At 42.7% G+C, this 24082-nt stretch overlaps 2 protein-coding genes across 2 annotated transcripts in view; both read left to right on the top strand.

Moving 5' to 3' along the window:
* ANKH (ANKH inorganic pyrophosphate transport regulator) overlaps nucleotides 1-24082 on the top strand; it is a 92396-nt gene that overhangs the window by 38830 nt on the left and 29484 nt on the right. Inside the window, exon 2 of the mRNA XM_061996055.1 lies at nucleotides 14472-14688. Coding sequence (XP_061852039.1) covers nucleotides 14472-14688 — 217 coding nt within the window. The remainder of the gene's footprint in view (nucleotides 1-14471; nucleotides 14689-24082) is intronic.
* LOC133625402 (uncharacterized) lies at nucleotides 14697-23325 on the top strand. Its single transcript, XM_061996054.1, has 2 exons — nucleotides 14697-15592; nucleotides 16741-23325. Exon 2 carries the CDS (start codon nucleotides 19996-19998, stop codon nucleotides 22036-22038), a length of 2043 nt encoding a protein of 680 aa, XP_061852038.1. The 5' UTR covers nucleotides 14697-15592; nucleotides 16741-19995; the 3' UTR covers nucleotides 22039-23325.

The following is a 24082-nucleotide window of genomic DNA, read 5'->3' as shown; positions in this document are numbered from 1 at the left end:
TTTTGTTGTTGCCTTTTTATTCCAGTTAATATTACTATTCGGTTTATTTCACTTATTAAACTGTTCTTAACTCACAAGTTGTACCTGTTTTCCCATTCTCCTCCCCATCCCATCAGAGTAGGGGAGCAGTGAGGGGCAATGTCAGTTGAAGATTGAGGTTGGTTTAACAAGAGTCATAAACCTCCCCAGTTTCATGGAGAAAAGGCTTAATCCACTAGATACCACTGTGACATGCATCTGCTTCCTCAAAAGCATCTTTATTAAAAGGAATCAAGGTAGTCTTGTAGGGGAAAAACATCATGAAAGCTCTGTAATAAAAAGAACTTATTTTCCTTAAAGCTTTTACATCAACAGTGGCAGCTTTGATACTGTCTGCAAAAAACCACTTGATATTATTTGAATATGTAGTTGGGTGAGTGTGTCTTTTGTTCAGAGAGAAATAAATCATATAGCTAAAAGAAAAAGAATTTCTTCACCCATGTTTTAACTGTATTTGTTTAAGGTCTTTTTAACTGAGTTACAGAATTATTGCAGCCCAGTTTATACTATAAAACAAGATTGTAACACTCTTGCCTAGAGTCGACAAATTGTTCGTGCTGGTAGCTTAAATTTACAGTAACAGCAACAGTTCTCCTCCACTGTAACCTCAACAAAGGATTTTCTCCAGTATCAAACATGAAAACAAAATTTTCTACAAGAGCTTCAGTCTTATATTTACCCCAAGATGGTAACCCCATTGCAGTCCAAGCTGATGGCCTTAGCATCATCACATTTCAGAAGCTGTTTTGCGAGCCCTTAATGCTTTTGCCCAACTGCCCTGCTTTAAGAAAGAAGTATCCACCGTAGGTATTCTTTTCAGTGGAAAAAAAGTGCTTCTACCTAAATGAATGAACATAGAATATATGTTCAAGAAGGGCTTTAAACCGTGTTGTTAAGCCCCAAGGATGAAGCCTTTAGAGTTTCTTGTGCTACACTTTTCACTTTTTCACACTCAGAAATACAATATAAGCTATTTACACCCACAGTTTCAGAAACTGAAGCAGAACTGAAACATGTCCTTTGTTTCCTGCTTCATTGCTAAGCCCTACCAGAGTTGTCAGTACAAGCAAACAGAATGCAGGCAGTTTGTGTAGATTATCATAGAAAATACCATGTTTGGTTTGGTTACCCCCTGCAATTTTTGTGTGGTTTGAAGGCAAAATAGAGCTAGTTCCCATCAACTTGTCCATAGTAATATTGTTCCTGTCATTACTTGTGCATACAAGGCTTTGCAAATGAGAGTCTTTTTTTTTCCCTTTTGTTTTGTTTTTCTCAGCCTTGTACCTTGTATTGTATTTTGTCCTCTGGCACTGAAGATTTCAGCAAAGCATAAATTGTATTGTTCTTGTAGACAGAGAAATGTAGTGAAGAATTCACTGAGTAAAACTAGTTTATAGGTCATACTATGCTATCAAGGGAAGCCAGCTCAGTTTTTCAGTTCCCACAACAGCAATGGTGTGATTCTCATCTCGACTCTCTTCCCATGGTAAGAATCTTAGCAGGATGCCCATCCAAAGCCAAGTTTGCCAATTTCCTATTAAAGCAGCTCAAAGATAAATTTTAGCTGTGGTAACTTAATGTTTTACAAGCTATGTACTTCCCTGCACATCAGCAAGAGGACAAAAAACCCCAGGTACAGAGAGATAAAAGAGAAATTGCATCTCCTCTGACCGTGGAAATAGAATGTTAAATGACTCAGAAAGCAGAACAAGACTGGTCTGGGGGTAGGGAGACTGTGACAAGAGGCTGTTCTCCCCATGAAATCTCTGCACAGTGTAGAATATTAACTGTGAAAGAATGGTATCTCCATTGCATTTCTTACCGCTTTTGAAATCTAGAAGTAGGGAAATCCATTACTTAAAACCAATGACTCAGAAAGAGAACCCACTAGGCAAAATTTACTCTTGCACTGTGGTGTTTCAGCATCAGTTTCACTTAAGCTTCTGGGATGCTTCAGTGCTTTTACTGGACAAGTCAGAGTCTTGTGCTTGTATAAAACAAATGACAATGAGCTAATAAGTTTTAGTTACGCAATTCAAGTTGAGTTAGAGGGAGTGAGTTAGTAGAAAAATGCTAATTGCTCTGGAAAGAATCACTTTTAGTAAGAAGACATCATTGTATCACACCATAAGGAATGAAAGTAAGAGAGGATGTCAATAAAGATAGATTTTAGCTTCACGTTAAGTTCAGTGTAGCACAGGGCTAAGACAGCATGGAGCTGCTATGTCAAGTATCTCACGGTGGTGAGTGTTCTGTTGCTGAGCGTATCTGTAGAGATGTTGTTAGACAGCAGAACACATTTAGGAATTAATTACTGCAGCCCCATTTACAGTTCCTCATTAGTGAAGGAACCCATCCACTGTGTTTCTGATCAACTCAAAGACATTTTAATTATTTCTTTTGTTGTAATTTGGATTTTTTTGAACCCAGGAGTGGACATCCCTGGAATTAGAGTCAGCACCAAATTATACTACCTATTTGGCACAATCAAGAACACTCTCAAAGTCAATTGTGACTGCACTTCTGGATAAGACCCACCCATACCAGACACAGAGAAATAAGAGTTACAGGGTTTGCTACAGCTTCACTGGTGCTTCCAAGTCTCTTATTCCCCAAGAAGGCTGCCTAGATACTGCCTAAGGAATTCTGAGTACAAGCATTAACCAAGGATTTGAAGGAGATGTAACAGGATTAATGACTGACAGGCATTTAGAGGTTACTCTAGTGAACCCCTGGCTCTAGGGTTTGTGTGTCCTGGTATACTCAGGAAGAATGCTTTTTTGTTTCCCTCTGTAACTTAGGTGCTACCAAGATATAGAGAGGAAAAAAACTTGAAGCACTGATACATTTTCCAGTCCTCCCCATTATTACCAATATCAGTAGGGCAGAGTATACCTAGCCTGACTGCATTTCAGATTCATTGGTATTCTACCTGTATTTCCATGATCATGGAAAGCCATTTGTTACAACAGCAGCTGTTGGGCTCCTAGCTGTGGTGAGATCACATAAACAGTAGTAATCAGGTTCTCCCATGGCCTCCTTCTCTTCTACATCAGAAAGGGTATTTTCAGCCCTAGAAACAAATATTACTGTGCTTTCCCCCGTGAATTCAAAGAGTATTTGATTTCAGAGTAACTTCTTAGTTCTGTGTGCTCCATATGCCACTGTGTGGAAAAACACATGTGCAATAATTTCATTGTGAGTTGACTTGTTGACTTCATGTCACTGGATACCAACCAAACCAGCTGAGCTATTTTTAAAAGGAAGCCTTAGCCAATCCTGTCAACACCACCTGCAAGAACCAGGAGAGAAGTTCAAGGTTCTCAAAACTTGGGCTGAGGACATAGAAAATTAGGTTTTCTGAGAGAAAAAAAAAAAGATTACTTTGGAAAAAGGCTACCCATTCACCTCTCTGCCTTCCTCCAGTCCTACATCTTTACCCCCCACTTCCCATTTATTTCAAACAGATACATTAAGTCGAACACTAGAGGCAGAATTACCAGTTCAGTGAGAGTCTTGGTTTCTGTGGGTATTGGAAAGTGCTGCAATAACTGGAAGGACTTCAAAGTGTGTTTTGCAATAAATTCACCAGCTCTAAAGAAAGGGAATCACTGTCAATATCCACAGTTTGGTTCCCATTTGACTGAGTAACTTCAATCTCACAAAGCTGGCACAAAGACTAAGAATGGAAGGGAAAGAAAAACAGATACAAATGAAAGATTTTCTCACTGATGTTACGGACTCTGTTTACACGGGCTGTTTCCTGCAGTGGAAACACCGAGTTCGTATTTAGGCTGGTGATCTAGGTGCCCTCTGTTTGTCACTTCTAAGCAATTAAAACATGAGCTAATCTGGCAGCTCTACCCTTGCCATTGCAGGCACTCACACCTAACAAACTCTGCTTTGTGTAACCCAAACTGTGCTTTGCCTAGCCAGCAGCGTGCTGGAGGCAACAGCTGCTTAATGACGGACCTTAACCAGCCGTGCTCCCTGCTCCTGCCACAACAGCTGGTGAAAAATCACAGAGCTCAGGTAATGTTCTGCTCTGCTGAAGTTGGGAAAAGCCCTAAAACATAACTAACAAATCCGTGCTGGGCGACACGGGGAGGTAAATGCTGTGTGAGTAAGCTAATGGACAGTAGATAATTGCATAGTGCACTAAGTACACATGAAGGCAGGGCTGTACTACACATTCAGGGACAGCTGGGCAAGCTCCCACTTCTTAACTCAGGCACAGAAGCCTTATTTGATGGATGTGTGTATTTTTTGTAATCACAATAGCTTTGACTTGTACTTTATAGATGGTTCAGGGTTTTTTTTTTGACGTAGTGCAGTACTGAGGAGGATGAAAGAGTGAACTGCAATTATTTGCCTTTCTTCTTCCTAAACCCAGCCATATGACGAGTCAAGAATTGTATGTGTTTGCTCAACAAGGCTCCTTTACCTGTCTTGTCTGCAGTGAGAGGACTTTTACCCAAGCTGCAGACACATGCTTCCATTTGCTTTAGCCTTTCATCATATACAAGTAATGTTCACAGAATGGCAGAGATTCAGCTGCTTGAGGTATTTTGCCTAGCAGACACATGTGATGACACTTCTAGGGAGCTCTCAATGACTAGGACAGCTCCACAGACAACAGAGAGGTGGTGGTTTGCAAGCTACCCTTGCTTTGGTCTGCTGCTGGCTACTGATGAATTTGCACTGCACTGGGGGAGAGAATAAGGGGCAGACAATAAAAGGTAGCCCTCCCTGATTCTGACATTTCCAGCTTTTGAGTAACTAACTCATGCTTTAGTCATACCTGAAAGTGATTTAAGGAAAAAAAATCTATTTTTGCACAGTGAGTGTCCTCCTTTCAGCCCCATTATCTGAAACTATTTTGGTCCCATCCTGCACTCGGAGGCTGAACTTCTCCATCTTTTGGAATCCAAACAGCCTGAACATCTACCACTGAGCTGAGTGTCTCAGGGGTTGATTTCTCAAAGGGATCAGCTGCTGATTTGACAGAAGGTTCCCATCACAGGACATCCATCTCGTGAGGCTTCTGCTCTTCTGTTACACCAAACCCTAGTATACCTGTTTATCTGGCCATACTCCAACAAAGTAATCCATCTCTCCCAGCTGACTACCAGTTCTGGCTGTGTCAAAACTGGTACCTCTGAACAATAGCAGCAGTAAGAGTAGTCTCTAGAGCAGCTGTGAAATGGTAGGATAGTACGTGCAGCCAATACTAAAATGTTTTGCTGCAGTATCGACAGCCTTGAATTTGATTGTTGGTGCTCACAGAGTTTGCTGGGTATAATTATTACATCCCTTAAACTCCACGTGGAAAGGGAACTGAAAAACATCAATTATTTGTCTTCCAAGTAGGAGGACACGGGATCTTAATCACTAACAGAGAGTGGAAAGTGTACAGAAATACGAGAGCTGAAGCAATAACAGTAAATTTTATAGGTCTGGCCTTGAAGGCCCTTTCCACAGGAGCCAAGATGGGAGAATAAACCACTTCACGGTTCCTGAGAGAAGTCTTAGTAGGGTACTGCAAGTTCAGTCCATGGAAAGAGAAATACTTTCCCTGTTGCTTTGAGCCAATGACACAGGTAGTGTCTCCGTGTCTCCTGGTACCTTAAAGGCTCAAACCTCTATAGGCTCTCTTCTGTGTTATTTGACCTTCACTGCTCCAAGCCTAGTGCCCCAGAGCACACTCGGCACAGCTGAAATACAGACAGGCTTTCTGTGCAGTTAAGTATACTGAAGTTCTACTCAACCTGTGCAACTCATACTTTGCAGGTGCTCTGCAAAGTTTTTATCTATTTTAAAGGCACTTTTGGTAGCTTCTGCCAAATTTCAGATGTTTTCACCAAGTGCTGCATGCAATAAGGTTTTTTTTGAACATGAAAAGTTTAAAGGAAAATGGTTTAAAAAAAAATCTACAAAGCCAGGGACAAACCTCACTAGTTTCCCCTATTTTTGCAGCTGGCAGAAGTATTTTTGCAGATACTTTTAAGTACTTGCTTGGATTTCTTTATTTTTCTTTTCAATTTGTGTCTTTGCCTAGGCTGAGGTGTTTTTTTAAAGGGGAAAAACTTACACTAGATACAGGATCTTGCAATTGGAAGCACCAGGTGACCCTATGTGAAAAATACCACTTAGGAGAACTATTTACAGTGTGTGAAAAAAGGAGAAAGCAAAAGCCTAGCTTCATATACCATACATGACCTTAAAAATACAAAAAGAAACAAGTACAACATCTAAATTGTTAAAAAGTACTATTCTACTCAAGTTAAATCTATGAAAAAGCCAGCAACAGCAGAACAGAAAGTGAAGATTGGAAGGCAAGTGCAGCAAAGTTTCTTGTCGTGAGGTGAAAATATAGATGAGCTACTGTCAAGGACAAGATGTTTGGTGAAAGGAGAAGTGGTATGGAGCAGGCCTTTGGAGCATCAAGGAGAAGTGTTATAGCACAATGAAGCAAAAGGAAAGGAAAGGGAAATGTGGGAAATGGAGCTTGAGGCCAGTAGTAGCAGCATGGCCTTTGCTGGCAGGAGTTCACAATGCACAAGGGACACGGCCGTGGATCTTCAGATGCCAGTTCTGGTTATGTGTTAAGGTTGAGGGCAAGGGTGGCCTCTCAGAGTGGTTGCCCAGGGAAGGTGTGGGCTCTCCTCCACAGCTTCTCTCAGATGTTAAGCTCAGGGCAGTGCTCTAAACTAGCCCCCAAGGGCCCAGGCCAACCCAAACCTGTCTCTGTGGTTTGGAACCTAGCAAGAAGGCACAGTCATAGAGAAAGTGACAATCTCCATTTCAGGAGGAGAGAGCCATGAGGAGTGTTTTAGCAGAAACTGAGTTGATGCTAATAAAAAGGCAATATGCCAGAGCTATAAGAGACTGACAGGTATGAGACCTTTGTAGATTAGATTTGCTGTATGCATACAAACAAGTCTCATAACAGTCCTTGCAGAGATTTAATTTATAAACATGAGGAAATGTGATCTTATGAAATATGCAACCGATAGTAAATCATCTTACTTGTTACTTTGGGGATATAATGTGAGGAAGAGAACAGAGCCTGACTCTGTGAGAAATTAAAAACAAAAGAAGGGAGCACTGCTGCAGACACTGTCTCACTTGTGATTAAGGCAGATGTTCTTTGTGGTTAGGTACAGATACATGTGATACACGTTTGTACCTTCCCCAGTGTTTTCTAGCACTTAAAAGTAATCAAAATGGAATTTGTTGTAGAAATGATAGCTATTCCACAGGGCATTTTGAAGAGACAGGGAGCTAACCTTCTCCTAGTTTTATGTGTCTCGATTTATGTCTCAATTTTATTTGTCTATACTCGTAGACTTAGAGACAGAAACAGCTTTTGAGAGAAAGTGAGCCTGTGGCTCCCACCTGAAGAAGATATGAAGACAAATAACCTAAGCCTGAAGCTTGCCGTGGTCCTGTATCGTAATCACAGATGCTTCTCACCTTTGTGGATGGGCTCCAGGGAAACCTGAATAAAAAGCTCACTTACTGCTTTGAGAGTAAAGCATTCCCTTTATGACTTTCACCTTAAATACCTTTTGGACAATTGATTCACATCAGCCAGCGGACATCAGGGAAGCTGGAACAGGAAAATCTCTCTGACATCCTTCCATCCTGTGCCCCTACAAGCACTGCTTGCCTTAAAAAAAGGCCAGGCAAAGTTAATGCTTATGGTCTCGCCTTATGGGATGGGTTTCTTCACAGCCTTCAGTGGATATGGCAGTGGTTTAAGTCTCCTTCATACACACATCAGCCATCCCCATTCATTAGACACTACCTGGGGAATATGCCCTGAATATTTTCCCACCGTCATGGCTTGTAGCTCTCTCAGCTTTGGGATCAGCGTTCTCCACATCCAGTGTGGAGGCAACCATCTGCATCAACTGATTCATCCCTCTAGGACTGCCCTCCTCATAAATAGCCTGACACTTTGTCAAATGCAGTTTTAAATGAGGCACATTTTGACTTCACTGAGTTTGGTTTCCTTCCCGTGGTCCTAAGCCAATATTTTCTGCAGTCTCCTGTGGGGTTTGCATTATTCTCTGCCTTGTTGTGCTGGTTGTTATTCATGAATCTCACACAGGCAGTAGGTGCCCGAGGGTAATGTGCCTTAGCTATTCTTCCAGCTCCCTGACACGTCCTCCTCTGCCTTAGTTCTCGCAGTGGGAAGGATTTCCCCTTTTCACTGACTTCATTGCTGCCTTGTTATTCCTGTGCCTGCTAAAAAGTTCTGTTCCCTGATGTATCCCAGGTCAAGTGAAAGATGTGAGTGCTCTAGAATTGTGTTGGGTTTTTATTTAGTCTTTATTTAAACTTCTCCCAGGACACACTTTCATACAGCCTTGACATTAGATAGTGAGTGGACAATAACAAAACCAAGAGCCTGATCATGGTCACAGAATAACTGGTGTTTCAGGTGAGAGTAGGAACCTCACAAGAATGTTCATACTTGCTTTTCATTGCTCTCAGGAAAGTTAAATGGGGGAAAAAAAAACCCTACTGATTGCATTCTAGTTTCCCTGGCTTAGTTTTTGTTTCACTGGGTCTATGGGCTTTCTTCTAGGCCGTATTCTTGTTACTTAAACAAACTAGCATGCCAAACATTTAGGAGAAAAATCAAAACACCCACCCTGAGTTTGAAGTTTCTATTGAATTATGAAGCAGGGAGAGACAAAAGACCTTCAGCTCTCATTTTCAGGACAGCCCTAAGCATGGCCTCTGCAGGGACAGCCCACGTGCTACAGAGGTATCAGGGTGTCGCTCTCTCAGGATGAGCACTTCTTCTCCCTTCAGACTGGGGTTTGGAGCTGGATCTCTTGCTGGGGACTGAGATTGTTTCAGTGGCTTGAGCCCATGTCAGCACTTTGCAATGCTGTGGACAGGGCTGACTAGCTGTTTTCTTACAGCTAGCTTTAGTAAGAGAGCAAGGGGGAAGTATTTTAATAGTGGGCTAATGGGAATTGACCTTAGATGGCATTTCAGTTATCTGACACATGATCTACAACAGATGCTGACCCAAAATTAGAAGTGCTGAATAAGGATAAAAGCATTGCAAACTAAAGCAACTCTCCCCACCTCATCCCCTCCCACAAAAAAGCCCAAAACAATGAACACTCCTCAGTCATCATTTTTAAGCTATGAGGTCAGACTCCCTCTACCCCATCAGGGCTATCTCTTTATATGTTATGTTTAGGCAATACATGTCCACGTGCTATTTTCACTCCATTTTCTCCCACTTCTATTTCCATGTCCATGGAAGTTGTACACAGATCTGTCAGAGCACTAGCTGTTTCTCTCAAATTGTGTATCAGTAGCTTCTTTCTTTACAGGAAACCACTCAGAAGCAGAGATGCAGATGTAATAACACTCAGGTAGCACGGACACAGTGGTCTGATTATGCCATGCTTACAGAGCATCAGATCTGTCAGGTGTCCTGCTGGCAGCACAGCTCTTGGCAGAAGTGACAGAGCAGCCAGAACCAGCTGCTACATTTGATCATGAAGATTTCGACCTGATCTAGACTGACCTGCTTCTGCAGGGGGGTGGACTAGATGATCCCTAAAGGTCCCTTCGAACCCCTACCATTCTATGATTCTATGATTTCAGTGTGACAGGATTTAGTAAATGAAAACTCAGCCAACAATGATCATGAGAGAGATTATTTGACACAGGAGAAAGACTGTCCCTTATGTCAGCTTGCTGTTTAACTGAATACTTTGACTCTCTTCCATTTTCTTAGGGGAGGGCAGGTAGGAAGATGGGGGAAGGGGAATGCGTTACAAATGTTCGCTGAACTGAGCATACATTTGGCAAAAATACTGCCAAATTGAGCATGGTTTTTGATGTCACCCTTAGGTTACTAGATAACTAGCTAGAACAGACTTGAAAACATCTCAGGCAGAATCACAGCTTCAGACAAGCCATAGGAACTTGCCAGCTTCCACTTGGTCACAGTCTGCTTTTCCAGGGTAAGCAAAACTGAGGACTGACAAGAATTACACTTCTTGCATTTTACTTGCTTGTACTTGAAATTCATCAACTGCATAGTCGATAGTTAACTTCAAATGAAGTTGAAAATCTGTTCTTCCTGTTAGATACAGACTACTGAAATTCTTTGCAGTACTTGGGTAATAAAATGTTTTTAAAAGCAGAAGAAAACACACACATTACATGTTCCTTTCTCAGTGTATGTTTTGATGCTTTTACATGCCTAATCCAGTACAAAATAAAACATCAGTCACCCACTAGTCTCTGGGAGTGAAGAGTTACCTGAGAAATGGTCAAACTCTATAGAACCAGCTTAAGAGATGTACTTTGGATTTTTGGCAAAAGAGGGGTGTGGCTGTACATTGGAACCAAACCTTTTCTGCCAACATTAGTGAATAGTGCTGAAAGCTCATGCAAAACAAGACAAGCTAGACCCTTAGCATTTTTCTCAGAGCTGTTGCTTTTTAAGCCATTGCTTTTATGTGCAAAAGTTTGGTGGATTCATCCATTATGCATGTCCCAGAAATTTTCATGGAGATCTCATATGTTCCTTCTAAGAGGATAAAGCCAGCTGCAGTACCTAAGTGTATTATTTGGTCTTTGTCTGACTTGAATCTTTTGGATAAGACTTCAAAAAATGCTAGTTCTCTCTGATTTTAGTGAACATTGGAGACAGCACACAACTATTCATTTAAAAAAAGGCTCAAGGGGTTGTTGCTCTAGTAAAAGATTCCATCTTTCTAGTGATAACATAACGTGGTGCAGAAAACATGGCATAGAAGTAGCAGTGGATCTCACTGTCTGCCTTTTTGTGAAGTGCTTCAGGAATATGACTTACTTCAACCAAGCTGTTCATGTACCTACCAGATTGTGTTCAGCCTGGAAGTATTCTGTACTTGTTCTGTTTCTAAAAGAAGGGTCAGCAATGTCAATGGCTGTGTTTTAATCACTTTATGAACAGCAATTTACTGTGACAGCCTCACCTACTACTGCATTAAGTTAGCTGTTCATTAAAAACCTCAGGAGAAGGTGACATCACCTGTGATGTCTTTATGTGGATTTCCTAGTTCTTCCTTCAAGTTTGGTGAACAAGCCAGCTGAAGGTAGGATGACAACCTAATTACATATGATCAAGCCAACTTCTCACTTTAAATCTTGTCATTATTATTAGCAGTGCCTAGCTCTGTGTGATTTCCATGACAAGCTACACAAGTCTTTGAGAGATATGCTCTGTTCTGTGTAAAAAAAACAAGGAATACAGATGCTACTGATGAAATTTCATTATTGATTTTTGTTCACAGAAAAAGTATACAAGATAGAGTCAGATAAAAAATAAAATGGAGCCCTTGCTATGGTTTGGGGTTTTTTTCCGTCCTTTATGAGAGATTTAATTTGAACTCTAACAGGAAATTAGACTGGAAGATTACCAACTCTATAGCTGGCATGCCACAAAACACCAACTGCCTGTGTCTTTCATATTGTGCACCCAAGTAACTTTATCAAATATCTACAATTTCTTCTGGTTTTAAGAATATCAAATATTACATCAGCAGCTTCGGTAGCAAAAATACTCTAAGGTGCATGGGGTAGGAAAACCACACAAATTCTTGTACAGTGTTTGGAAGCTGGGGATGAAGAACCTTTTGCATTTTCAAGTGAAAAAGCTACAGAAGCTAAATCATCTATACACAGTCTTATTGACTGTTCATTTCCCAAGGATCTTTCCTAAGAAGCATTTAGGAGAATTGCTTTTTCAGGGCTAGCCTCTAGAGTATTTCATCACATCAGCCAACTGTTCCACAGGGGTATAAATTAATGGCAACATACCTCTTACAGAAATGCCTTTTGAATTTTGCCAGTTTACCCTATCTGGTACACAGTGTGTCTCTGGGGAAAAGTTCCACTTAAACATAAGTAAAAACTATTTCACTGTTCAGGTGATGGAGCCCTGGCACAGGCTGCCCAGAGGGGTTGTGGAGGCTCCTTCCTTGGAGGTCTTCAAGACCTTCTTGGATGTGTTCCTACGTGACCTGATCTAGGTGAACCTGCTTCTGCAGAGGGTTGGACTAGATGATCTCTAAAGGTCCCTTCCAACCCCTACCATTCTATGATTCTAAGATAAGTATCTACTTGGTTGTCATTTGTTCTTACAAAAGAGATCAAAGTTCAGGCTGTAAAACCAGAGAGGGAGAGGAAGAGAAGTACTTAGGTCTTTCTGTGTGTCTTTCTTGGGTGGAAAACTTAGTTACACCAGGGCCTAAGCCACATACAGGTAGTTTCACTGATTAGAGGGCTGTGCTCACAAAGATTTGTCTCTCTGCAGAAGGGTCACAGTGCTGTGCCTTTTGACAGAATGTGATTTCTTAAAGCCACATGTATCCAACCCCTTGTCAGAAGTGGGTTATCATCCTCCACAGCCTCTGGTATTTAGTAGCTGTCCAAAGCAGGAAGGAAGCACTTGTGCTTCTGAAACTGTGCTGGAAATCTGTTTACATGTGATGAGAAGCTTTTAAAGCACACTGCCTGAAATTGGCTAGCTGTTTCTCTTTAAATTGAAGCTACCAGAAACGTTTCGCTATTAACAAAGAAAAAAAAAGGGGGGGGGGGGGAACCATAATCAAGGAAAGAATCCTCTATATGGCTTAACCTAAAGCTATTTACCTGTTACTGGCAACAGCAACAGGCAGATTCAGCACCTTTAGAAGTTTAAGTGAAGAAATTCTCACTCTCTATTGATTGCATCATCACAAGCATCACCCCAAAAGACAGCTAAATTTGACTGTTCATTTCAGAGGCCACAGTCTTTTTCCACAAATGGGATTGGCACCTGCATATTAAATACAATTTGAACTCCTATCAGTACAATAGTTGGAATTATCTATACCCAGAAAGGGTTGCATATGGCAGCTGCAGGTATTCCATATCTGACACATGGTATTTTCAGGAAGGGTCAGAGTGGTATAAGTCAGATGAAAACATGTGGAGCCTCAGCTGTTCAGGTCAGAGCACATTGCAAGAGAGAGGTTTGGCAGATATCAAGGATGGAAGAAGTTGGTGCTTTCTACAGCTTTTTGCTGTGCTGACAATGCAGCTTTAGTTTCAAGAATTAAACATCTCTCACAGAGTGGAAAAGGACAGTAGGAAAAATGCTCATTTCTGCTATAGCAGTGTGATTTGTTTTTAAAGTCAATGGGAATTACTTGCTTATATGATGGTCTTAGGAAAGGAAAAACAAGCCAAAAGAATGTAACAAAAAACCCCTATTCTTACAATTGAAATGAGAAGACCTCACCACAGTTCCCTGATGATACTCTGTCTGGTTTGTTCATTCAGAAAGAACAATATTAGAACTGCTGTGTGAGTGGATAGACTGAGATTTGGGGAGTGGGTGGTTGAGGTGTTCCTGGCTGGCCTCATTGCCTTGACCCCGTCAGCACACATCAGCTGTAATCCCTAGGAACTAAATACTTGTGAAAACAAGTCCTATTTCATCTCCATGCTTTTTTGAATCTAATCTTGTTTTAACAGTCTGCTGGGTGCACCAGCTGATTGATGCTGTCACGCTGCAGATAAAACTTGTCATCCTGTCATTTTAATTCGCTGTTTTAGAAGCATTTTGGTGCAAGCTGGATTCTGAAGCAATGTTACACATTTTTCTGTGGTTCACCTTAGTTATAAAAATAATCCATCTAATTCTCTGTGATTCATTGGCAGACATCTCCTAAATACAGGTTTTGAGTGAATTAGTAAGTTAGCTGAACGTGAATATGCCATGAAATATATGTCCTGCTTTTCTTTTTAAACACACTACAAGGAGTTATAAATAATGATCAGAAACCAGTTACATTTAGTTGTGCATATGTGGCCTGGCTTCATAACAAACATCATAGCATAATGTCAGCCATTCACAACAATTACATGGGATGTAGGGAAAAGCTCATTACACTGAAAAAGAAACTGAGCTCCTGAAATTTCAGCATATAATAACATCAGTTCTTACCTGTAAAGATGGCTTGTAAGGTCTGTAGTCTGTTCAGTTCAGGGCTGAGGCCTCAAAGCAGCATATAAATAGTCTTGTGTCATCCATGACTATTAGCAAGTCATAAAATTACTCTAAAAAGGAAAGAGCCTGACAGCTGGTGTGGCAGGAGCTCCATTATATACTTTAGAAATAGATATTTATCTTATTTTTAAGTCAACTTGACTTGATTTTACTGACCATATGATATTATGAAGTTGCCTGTGCTGCAAAGCACAAGTTACTGCTGCTGAATCCAGAGATGTAAGGTGCAACTCAAGGTGAAAACAATGAGACCTGAACTTGATTGTTCCTTCAGAAACCAGCTGCAGAAGATTGGTTTTGGTACACTTCCACATGTGCTACAAGATTTGCTCTTTCTGTGTTTCAACAGGCCTTGAATAGGGGCATTGCTGCTGTCAAAGAAGATGCTGTGGAAATGCTGGCCAGCTATGGGCTGGCATACTCCCTGATGAAGTTCTTCACGGGCCCAATGAGTGACTTCAAAAATGTAGGTCTGGTGTTTGTGAACAGCAAGCGAGACAGGACCAAAGCGGTTCTGTGCATGGTCGTGGCTGGTGCCGTTGCTGCTGTATTTCATACCTTAATAGGTAAGGTCACTTCACATCTAACTAATATGGCTTTCAGTTTGTTTGCCTCACCTGTTCTTCAAACTGATTAATCTGTAGGCTAGGATTTCATTTATAAATGAGACAGGAGATGCAGAAGACATTCAATATCTGGGGTTAATGTCATGCCCATTCACACGATTTGTATTACTTTTTAAATAGGTTGTTAAATAGCAGATTCCACCCCCAGGGCTCTCCTGCCTGGCAGCAAAACATGCTGCTGATCTCTTTCAGTCAGGTGTGTAAGCAAAACTTTGGCAAGGCTGACAAGTTGCATGAAGCCGATAGCTCAGTCTTACCCTTGGGTACTGGTGATCAGCTAGCAGTATCTGCCTGAATGGATTTAGCAGAACTTGAAGGTATGCTTGGTAGTCAGAACTTGATGGCCTTGTTGTGTGCTCCCTCTATACTTATTCCTTTGTTACTTGTCTCACACTACAAAACTCTTAAGCTAGTAGGTGCCAACATCCTCATTAAAAGATCAGATATTACTCTCTACTAGTGCTTGTCGTCATCTACTTCTGTTGAATAATTAATCTGTAAGAGTAGTTACTGAGAGTACTTTATGCCAAACTGAGACTTGCTCCCTGACTGTACTCTGAACCAAAGAAAATACACAAGCAAATACAAACTGAATGTAACAAGTAAGGCAGCCACAGGATTTCCCAGTTTCTGAGAGCCTGAAGAAATGGGATATCAACCCAATCATCAGCCACAGCAGAGAAAAGCCATGTGACCTGGAAGACTTCAGCTTCATCCTCTCCAAGAACTGCACCAGATTCTCCTCACCTTTTGGCTCATTCTGCAGAGCCAAAACCTCTGGACTTCAGCAACATGGAACAGGAGGTGCTGGAAGAAGAAATAGAGAGTGCATTGCATTCAACAGGTAAAATCCTAAAAGCTAGGAGCTCTCAGGGCTGGGAGGAGGGAGGTAATGCAGCGGCCTATGGAGGTATGTGTTGGTTGACATGCAGTATGGTTGAGTTGGATAGCCAGCAGCATGGGGCCATTCCCTCACAGAAAGATGGGAAACGTGGGTGTGATGGCAACATCCAAAATTGCTGTGACATTTCAGAGTGGCCTGAAAGTGAGGCACCATTCATCCATGCCTCTCAAGCACTCATTTATTTGACCATTATGTCTCTTACTCCACTGCTGATATGGCAGTGCTGTGCTGTTCACCTTTACTCCATGTTATGGTTATCATAAATGCTTACAGTGATGTCCCACTAGCCATGGCAACTCTGTGACAGGGATAAGCTGTTACTAATTTCATAAGCTGAATCCATGCATTCAAGTTATTTTAAATCACTGATACCAATTGGCCACTTCTCCAACATGTTTACAGTTGAGGCTGCATTATTGAGTCAGTATCACAAACTTTGGCCCATTTGGAAGTCTGGCTCTCATATTTCTTTGCTTGGAATGTTTCTTCAGCCCCTAGAGCTGCACTTGTAGTTGTTCACTTGTTTTCCTGCCAGTGCTAGTCAAAGTTTTTGGCTTTGCTTAATAGTCATCCAGTGTTTTGTTTTAAGCTACAGTAGGTTTTAAGGAAAGTTGAAGTATATCTGTCAAATTTCCTCGTGAAAGATAGAGCAGGTTTTCCCATGTGGGGCTTCTGACTGAAGGGGGTTGTTTGTGGCAACCACTGGAAAACATGCCAGATAAATTTCTTGCCCTGCCTGGAAGTAAAGCCTTGCTGAGTTCAGAACCCCTGAGATGCCCTCTCTGCAGATACTGGGGGGAAAGAAAGGAAAACAAGCAGCCTGTATTTACCATGCCATAATGTCCTGAATTGAAGGGCTTCACACAATCTTTCAGCTGCTTATGGTGGCAGACTGCAAAATATTTCTTAGTATTAAGTTGTGTATGCCTGAAAATATGCAAAGGCCACAGTAGAGACTGGCAGAGTGCCTGAGAGAATGGAGTTAGTCAGATTCTAGCACCAATTGCCTGAGTGATGTTGCCAAGTTTTATGTTCCAAGTTTCCTTTGAACCTGTTTCAAATCCTGATTCTTCTTCTCTCACCCACAGATGTACAACCTGCCTAGCAGGAGGAAGAGGAGTCCAGTGACAGACAGGCAGCCTTCTAGGACCTGCAACTACTCCCCAGCAGCTGCAGGCGTATCCCAGGCTGTCTACAGGAGATGCAAATACAGGTTACTGTTACGGATGAAAAAGAGAAACAGCACTCAGGGGACTGAATTTCTTCCACATGCCATGTGTGTGGGGACAAGGAAAATGTCATGACTGTCTGCTGTGGACTGTCAAAACCCAGGAAGGAACAGGGAGCAAAAACCCGATGGAATAAGGAGGAGTACAGAAAGTCAGCGGGAAGAAAACAAGTGGTGGTAGAAACATAGTGACCACAATGAATCACCACATTTCCAACTGTGATAGAGACTCGTTGCAGTCTGTACACACAGCTCCTCACAAACAACATTTATTTCAAATAACAAAGCAGCCCCTTTCAGCCACGTGACTTATGCTTCATTGCTTCATCTTCCCACTCCTGCTTCCCCACTGGGGCTAACACAGTCTTCTGTGGAGGGACTGAACGAACCAAACCACTCAAACTCACAACTGCCATCTCTGGGTTCCTAAGTCATCACCCCACCACATTCCCCTGGATGTCAGCAAAGTCCTCACCAACCATTCCTATCACTCTCCTGTACAAGCAGCAGTAAGAAGCAAGAAACAAATTGGCCTTGACCAAAGGGATTTGAAACCATATTCTCATCTCATTCCTAATGCTGCTGCAAACCTTGGTCAGAACAATATTCCTGGATTTGCTGTTTCGGTTGTGATCTGGAAACAGAAGATATCATGCTGCCTTCCTTCTCCTGTGCTATTTTAGGGGCAGCTCTTACCACCAGTTAGAGTTTACTGGTGGGAAGTTCACTATGTAGCCAAGTTACAGTGTCCTATTACCTCAGAGGTTGTTTTTGTTGGGAACATTGGGCTGTAAGAGAAGGGATTCAAGACTCTAACCCTGTCAGTGCATCTTTTTGACATCTTCCTAAATTGCCAGCTTGACAGAGGAGAGTAATCATTTATATGCTGACATAATGCATTTCGTGGTGTTGCTGGGAAGCCCTCCATATTAATTGAGTCCTTTTAACAGCAGTGACATGAAAGACATGCACATTTTCTTTGGCAATAAACCAGCATTGTTCAGCCTTTCACTAGCTCACTGAGAAACAGTACACTGAGAAAGTTCCTTTCCTTTTGTGTATTACTTTCCACATCTCTCTGAGATTCTGGAAATGACAAGGCAGAAGTTACTTTGGGGAAAAAATCCTTTTAGCTTAAGTAGACATGCATAACTAGTGCCCATGACACCAGATGGAAAAACTACATGATGGATCATTTGTCGTCATCAGGAAAAATAACAGATGAAACTTGAGTAACCAGGCAAACCTAAAGCAGGCTGGATGGTCAAGACATGAGGGATTGGTTTTCTGCCAGTTTATTACTGACAGGCTAGTGGGCACAGGACACTCCCTGCACATTGCACAAGGGAAAACTTTAGCAGTTGCTGGTGATTCCACTGATTCTTTTGAACTTCCCACACACGTGAATGTTGGCATCTTCAGATGCCCGTTGCTGAAGTGTGCTTCTCCAGCTGCCCAAACCCTTCTCCCACAACAGGAGCAGTTTCTTATCAGCAAGATATTCAGGGCAAAGGAAGAAAAAAGCTTATAACCAAAGCATTTCTGTATTTACTTTACCAATGGTTGGGGTTTAGTTAGAACGGGCTAATTTTGAGAAGATACCGGCCTACCTAAAGGTATTTTGGAGACCAGTGGTCATTGATAGATTTGGGAAAATCAACTAATGCAATGTTGGCACTAGAGCTGAGCACAGAAAAAGGTGATTGCAGTAATCAGTCTGCACTGAGATGCTCCTAAGATATTTTAATTTAATTCATTTATTACTGTGAGAAAAAAAAGTCACAAAGCCTAAAACACTGATGGTCTGGGCTTTCACAAGGGAGACATGGGTTTTTGCTTCTGCATTAAGTCAAGCTAATCAAAGACATAAATACATGGTACCCTGTGCCACCTCAAAGCAAATATTTACCATTCAGTTTGGGGACGTTTTGTCCAGACTGTTGTTTCTCTATCTGCCCAACTCTCTTAGCTGAACAAACTCCTGACCAACACCAGGTTTGGTCCTTTGAACCATCTTTCTCATTAGCAGCAGAGCAGATTTGTACTTCTCAAGTCTCCAAGTTTATTTTTAAAACTGAAATGAAAGTGGAATGCATCTAAAAAGAACATGCTTTAACCCCAAAACCTTTATTTTCCTTCCTCCAATAAAGCTCATATTGACATGTGTAGCTCTGAACTGGAAGTAAATGGTATCAATTCCTAAGAGGGTTTCTTTCTGTTTTCTTTATGCTGTATGACACTCTGGGTAGCAGACAGCTCCAGTATAGCTATTTGTTTCAGATTGTTGGCATCATTAAGAGTGTGCTCAGCTGTTTTAAGAATGTCTGAAGTTAATATGATAGTAATTGGCTTGTTAGAGAAATCAGTGTAGGGAAGAGGAGATCCAATTAGTTACGCAGCTTTCAGTGTCATTTCTTAAGCTTCTGGGTCTTCAAATTCAACTGGAAAAGTTAAAAGCAAGAATTCCTGCCTAAGTTCTTGTAGTGGGTCTGGGACGGTAGTGACTTTCCACAGCAGCTCCTGCAGTGCTGTGCTTACTGTTGATATCAATATTATGACTACCGCTTGCACAACATCGGGGCTGTCCCTCCAGCATTCCTTCCCCCACCTTCACCAATAGCTGTGAGTGGGCATGATCTTGGGAGGGACTATGGCCAGGACAGCTGACCCAGGCTGACCAAGGAGATATTCCATACCATATGACGTCAGCTCAGGAATATAAACTGGGGGAAAGGAGCAGGAAGGGGAGGCGAGATTCATTTCTGGCCTTCCCAAAGCAACCGCTACGCGTACTGAAGCCCTGCTTCTCGGGAGGTGGCCGGACATCGCTGCTGATGGGAAGTAGAGAGTAACAGCTTTATCTGCTTCTGCTTTGCTTCCCGCGCGCGCGGCTTTGCTGCTTATTTACTTATTAAACTGCTTTTATCTCAACCCACGAGATTCCCATCTTATTTTCTCCCCTTCCCTGGCTTGCTTCTCGGGAGGTGGGGGGTAAAGCGGTGTGGTGGGCACCTGGCATCCAGCCAGGCTCAAACTACCACAGCCCTTTTGGCGCCCAACGTGGGGCGAGATAATAGCAGATTTACATTAACTGCATTGCAATTACAGTAAACCAATGAGAGCAAAGTTCCTGTGCTGGTCACGGGGCCTTGCTGTTATGCAGCTTATCTTACACTTTCTAATGTTTGGGAACATGATGCTCCTAACATTGACTCTCGGCTGTGCTTTAACCTTAATAGCTTTGCTAAGCTGGCTATATAATTTTGTGAAGAGGATGAAAGGGCCTGGGAACATGATGGCCCAAATAATAATAGCAAGTCTCATTCTGTTACTGATGAATTTAGTGTGCTGTGGGAGCTATCTTGTGGAGGCCATGGGGCAAAGCACCTCTTTCTCCTCAGCTCGGACTGATCTAGACAATTCTGTTACACAGACTTCCCAGGTCCTTAGTCACCCTTATACGAGAGTTTTAATATTACTAATTAACATGGTTGGTATATTATATATCTTGTGGAATCTGGAGTCATCTGGGTATCAGAGAGTACAAATTTGCGATGGAAACATGTTAAAATGCCCCCTGAAGCGGCCAGTCCCTGGGTGGCAGGGTATGTGGATGAATTTAGGCAAATTCCTAGGACGGTTATCACCTCCTGTAATCTGGGATTTTACATCTGAACAGATAAAAAACCCTGCTTTACTGACACGCTACCTGATAGAAGGGTGTCTTACCTACCCTAATGAGGCCCATCAGGTTCAGGCACTATACTGGGGCCTAGCCTCTGCCTACCGAGCTGCATTCCAGTCCTCTCAGAGAACTGTAATTGAAATGGAAACTCAAACGGTACCTGAGACCAACATAGTTGAGTCAGTCGCAGTCCAGCCCTCTCAGAGAACTATGACCGAGGTGGAAATTCAAACTATACCTGAGACCAACATAGTTGAGTCAGTCGCAGTCCAGCCCTCTCAGAGAACTATGGCCGAGGTGGAAATTCAAACTATACCTGAGACTACCATGGTTGAGTCAGGGAACCAAACAACAACCACAGTGGTTGCCCCAGTAGTGAAAAAGAAGCAGTGGATAAGGAGGTCAAGTCCATATCATCGATTAGTAAGGGCAGACGAGGAGGAAGAGGAAAGGCTAGAAGAAGAAACTGGTCCTTCGGTAAGGAGATCAGGAGAAGTGAGAGAAATCGAAAAGGAAATGGAAACTACTCGGTCCCTCACCTCAACAGAACTTAGAGATATGCGAAAAGATTACAGTCGCCAGCCAGGTGAGCGGATTGGTGCCTGGCTGCTCCGATGCTGGGATAACGGGGCTGACAGTCAACAATTGGAAGGCAGAGAAGCCCAACAGCTAGGATCTCTTGCTAGGGACCGGGGAATTGATAAAGGCATTGGAAAGAAAACCTCAGTTTGTAGTCTCTGGAAACGACTCCTCTCAAGTGTACGGGCAAGATACCCATTCAAGGAAGACCTTGTAAATGCCCGAGGAAAGTGGACTAGAGCTGATGAAGGGATCCAATATCTAAGGGAATTAGCTGTGTTGGAAGTCATCTATGGTGATCTGGATAATGTTGAGGCCTCCACAGATCCAGACGATGTCCAGTGTACACGGGCCATGTTGAGAAAAGTGATCCAGAGTGCCCCAGCTACATATTCTAATATCCTGGCAATGGTGTATCATCCAGACATGGACATACCAACAGTGGAGAGGGTATCTTCTTGGTTACAGAACTATGAAGAGAGCCTCTGCACCTCCTCATCAGTGTGGGATGATGGCCTGATTGTTAGATCTGCCTCAAGAATTCAGTCATCCACTGTCCCGACCAGGGGAAAGGGAAGTCCCAGACGCAGGAGTACACCGCGAAATGAACTCTGGCTCTTTTTGCGTGGCCAAGGAGAGGATATGAGGAAGTGGGATGGTGAACCCACTTTTAAGCTAGAAGCGCGTGTACGTGAACTAAGGGGGAAGGCAGCTGTTAGAAAAGGACCGCCCAAGAGGGCTGTCAGCAGAGTGGCTGCCAAAACAAAAGAGGACAATCAACAATCTCCAAGACATAGAAGAACTGCAACTACTTCCTTCGAAGCCAATGAGGAGACTTCAGGTCTGCAATTGCAAGGATCAGATAGCGAATACTCTGATGAAGAACAGAAATAGAGGGTCCCTGCCTCCAGCCAGGAGGAGGAAAGGGATGACCGAATCTACTGGACTGTGTGGGTTCGATGGCCTGGCACATCAAACCCACAAAGGTATAAAGCCTTAGTAGACACAGGGGCACAGTGTACATTGATGCCATCAAGGTATAGAGGCACAGATTCTGTCTGGATCTCTGGAGTGACAGGGGGATGTGAAGAATTATCTGTATTAGAGGCTGAAGTGAGCTTAACAGGGGACAAATGGAAAAAACACCCCATTGTGACTGGTCCAGAGGCCCCTTGTATTCTTGGCATAGATTACCTCAGGAGAGGGTACTTCAAAGACCCCAAGGGGTATCGATGGGCTTTTGGTATAGCCACTGTAGATACAGAGAAAATCAAACAACTCTCTAATTTACCTGGCCTCTCAGAAGACCCTTTTGTTGTGGGATTGCTGCAAGTTCAAGAGCAACAGGTACCAATTGCTACCAGGACAGTGCACCGGAGGCAATATCGCACGAACCGAGATTCCCTGGCTCCCATCCGTGAGTTGATTCATCAACTGGAGGCACCACTGGGAGTCGAACCCAGGATCTCCTGTTTACCAGACTGTAGTGGGTCTGGGACGGTAGTGACTTTCCACAGCAGCTCCTGCAGTGCTGTGCTTACTGTTGATATCAATATTATGACTACCGCTTGCACAACATCGGGGCTGTCCCTCCAGCATTCCTTCCCCCACCTTCACCAATAGCTGTGAGTGGGCATGATCTTGGGAGGGACTATGGCCAGGACAGCTGACCCAGGCTGACCAAGGAGATATTCCATACCATATGACGTCAGCTCAGGAATATAAACTGGGGGAAAGGAGCAGGAAGGGGAGGCGAGATTCATTTCTGGCCTTCCCAAAGCAACCGCTACGCGTACTGAAGCCCTGCTTCTCGGGAGGTGGCCGGACATCGCTGCTGATGGGAAGTAGAGAGTAACAGCTTTATCTGCTTCTGCTTTGCTTCCCGCGCGCGCGGCTTTGCTGCTTATTTACTTATTAAACTGCTTTTATCTCAACCCACGAGATTCCCATCTTATTTTCTCCCCTTCCCTGGCTTGCTTCTCGGGAGGTGGGGGGTAAAGCGGTGTGGTGGGCACCTGGCATCCAGCCAGGCTCAAACTACCACAGTTCTGTAGCAAAACTAATCCATAGACACATGAAAATAAATGAGGTACTAGAGGAGAGCAAACAAGCAGCTTGTCGTGGAGTTGGACTTCTCTGTTTTGGTTGAAACGATGCAAGGAATGGGAAGAGCCATCTGCTCTAGATTCATGTGGTATTCTTCAGCTCTGTTGTCTGCATTATTAATTTTGTACCATGCTTCATAATGAGTTTGTAAGGTTGGCCAAGGTTAAGTTCTAATTGCAGCAGCAATTGCTTTATCCACAGCTCGGAGACACATGCCTGAATATTTGTCAGTAAACCTCAACTTGCTCAGTCTTTCTTTATGACAAACGTTCACAGACATCAGGCAAAAGTGATTGTGTGCTTCCACTGACACGTGGAGTAGTTTTTAAGCTTAGCCATTATGATTTTAAAATCAAAATCCCATTAAGAAGTGCAGTTAGACTGGGGTGGGTTTTTTTGATGGGAGAAAGAAAAAGAAGAATCTTGAAGCTTACAAAGTGCAGTGCTGGTTATCCTTAGCAATCTTAAAAATGTGGTGGTGTAAGTCCCTTGGGAGTGCCCTGCCAATAAACTAGAAGCCTGTGGTGAACTCTCTGTTCCTAGAAGTGAGAGTAGTTCTGCCTCTGACTCCTCTGATATTGTTGATCTTTCTGTTATAGTGAACTGTAAAAAATATGAAAACACCTCAGTGGCTTTTGGAGTTAAATAGTTATTTGTTATTCACTTTGTAAACACCACAGAAGCAGGTTCCTGAGCAGGGGGACACTGATTCTGTCAGTCCCCATGTGGGGAATAAGGCTGGTGTGTTTCCTGCACCAGTTTCTAAGATTTTGTGCAGGACAAATGTAAAGCAACTTCAGCAGAACCCAAGAGACAGTTCTGACCCTCACAG

This window comes from Colius striatus, chromosome 4 (genome assembly GCF_028858725.1).
Source record: "Colius striatus isolate bColStr4 chromosome 4, bColStr4.1.hap1, whole genome shotgun sequence".
In the NCBI taxonomy this organism is placed as follows: Eukaryota; Metazoa; Chordata; class Aves; order Coliiformes; family Coliidae; genus Colius; species Colius striatus.
This window is presented reverse-complemented; position numbering and strand designations above follow the sequence as displayed.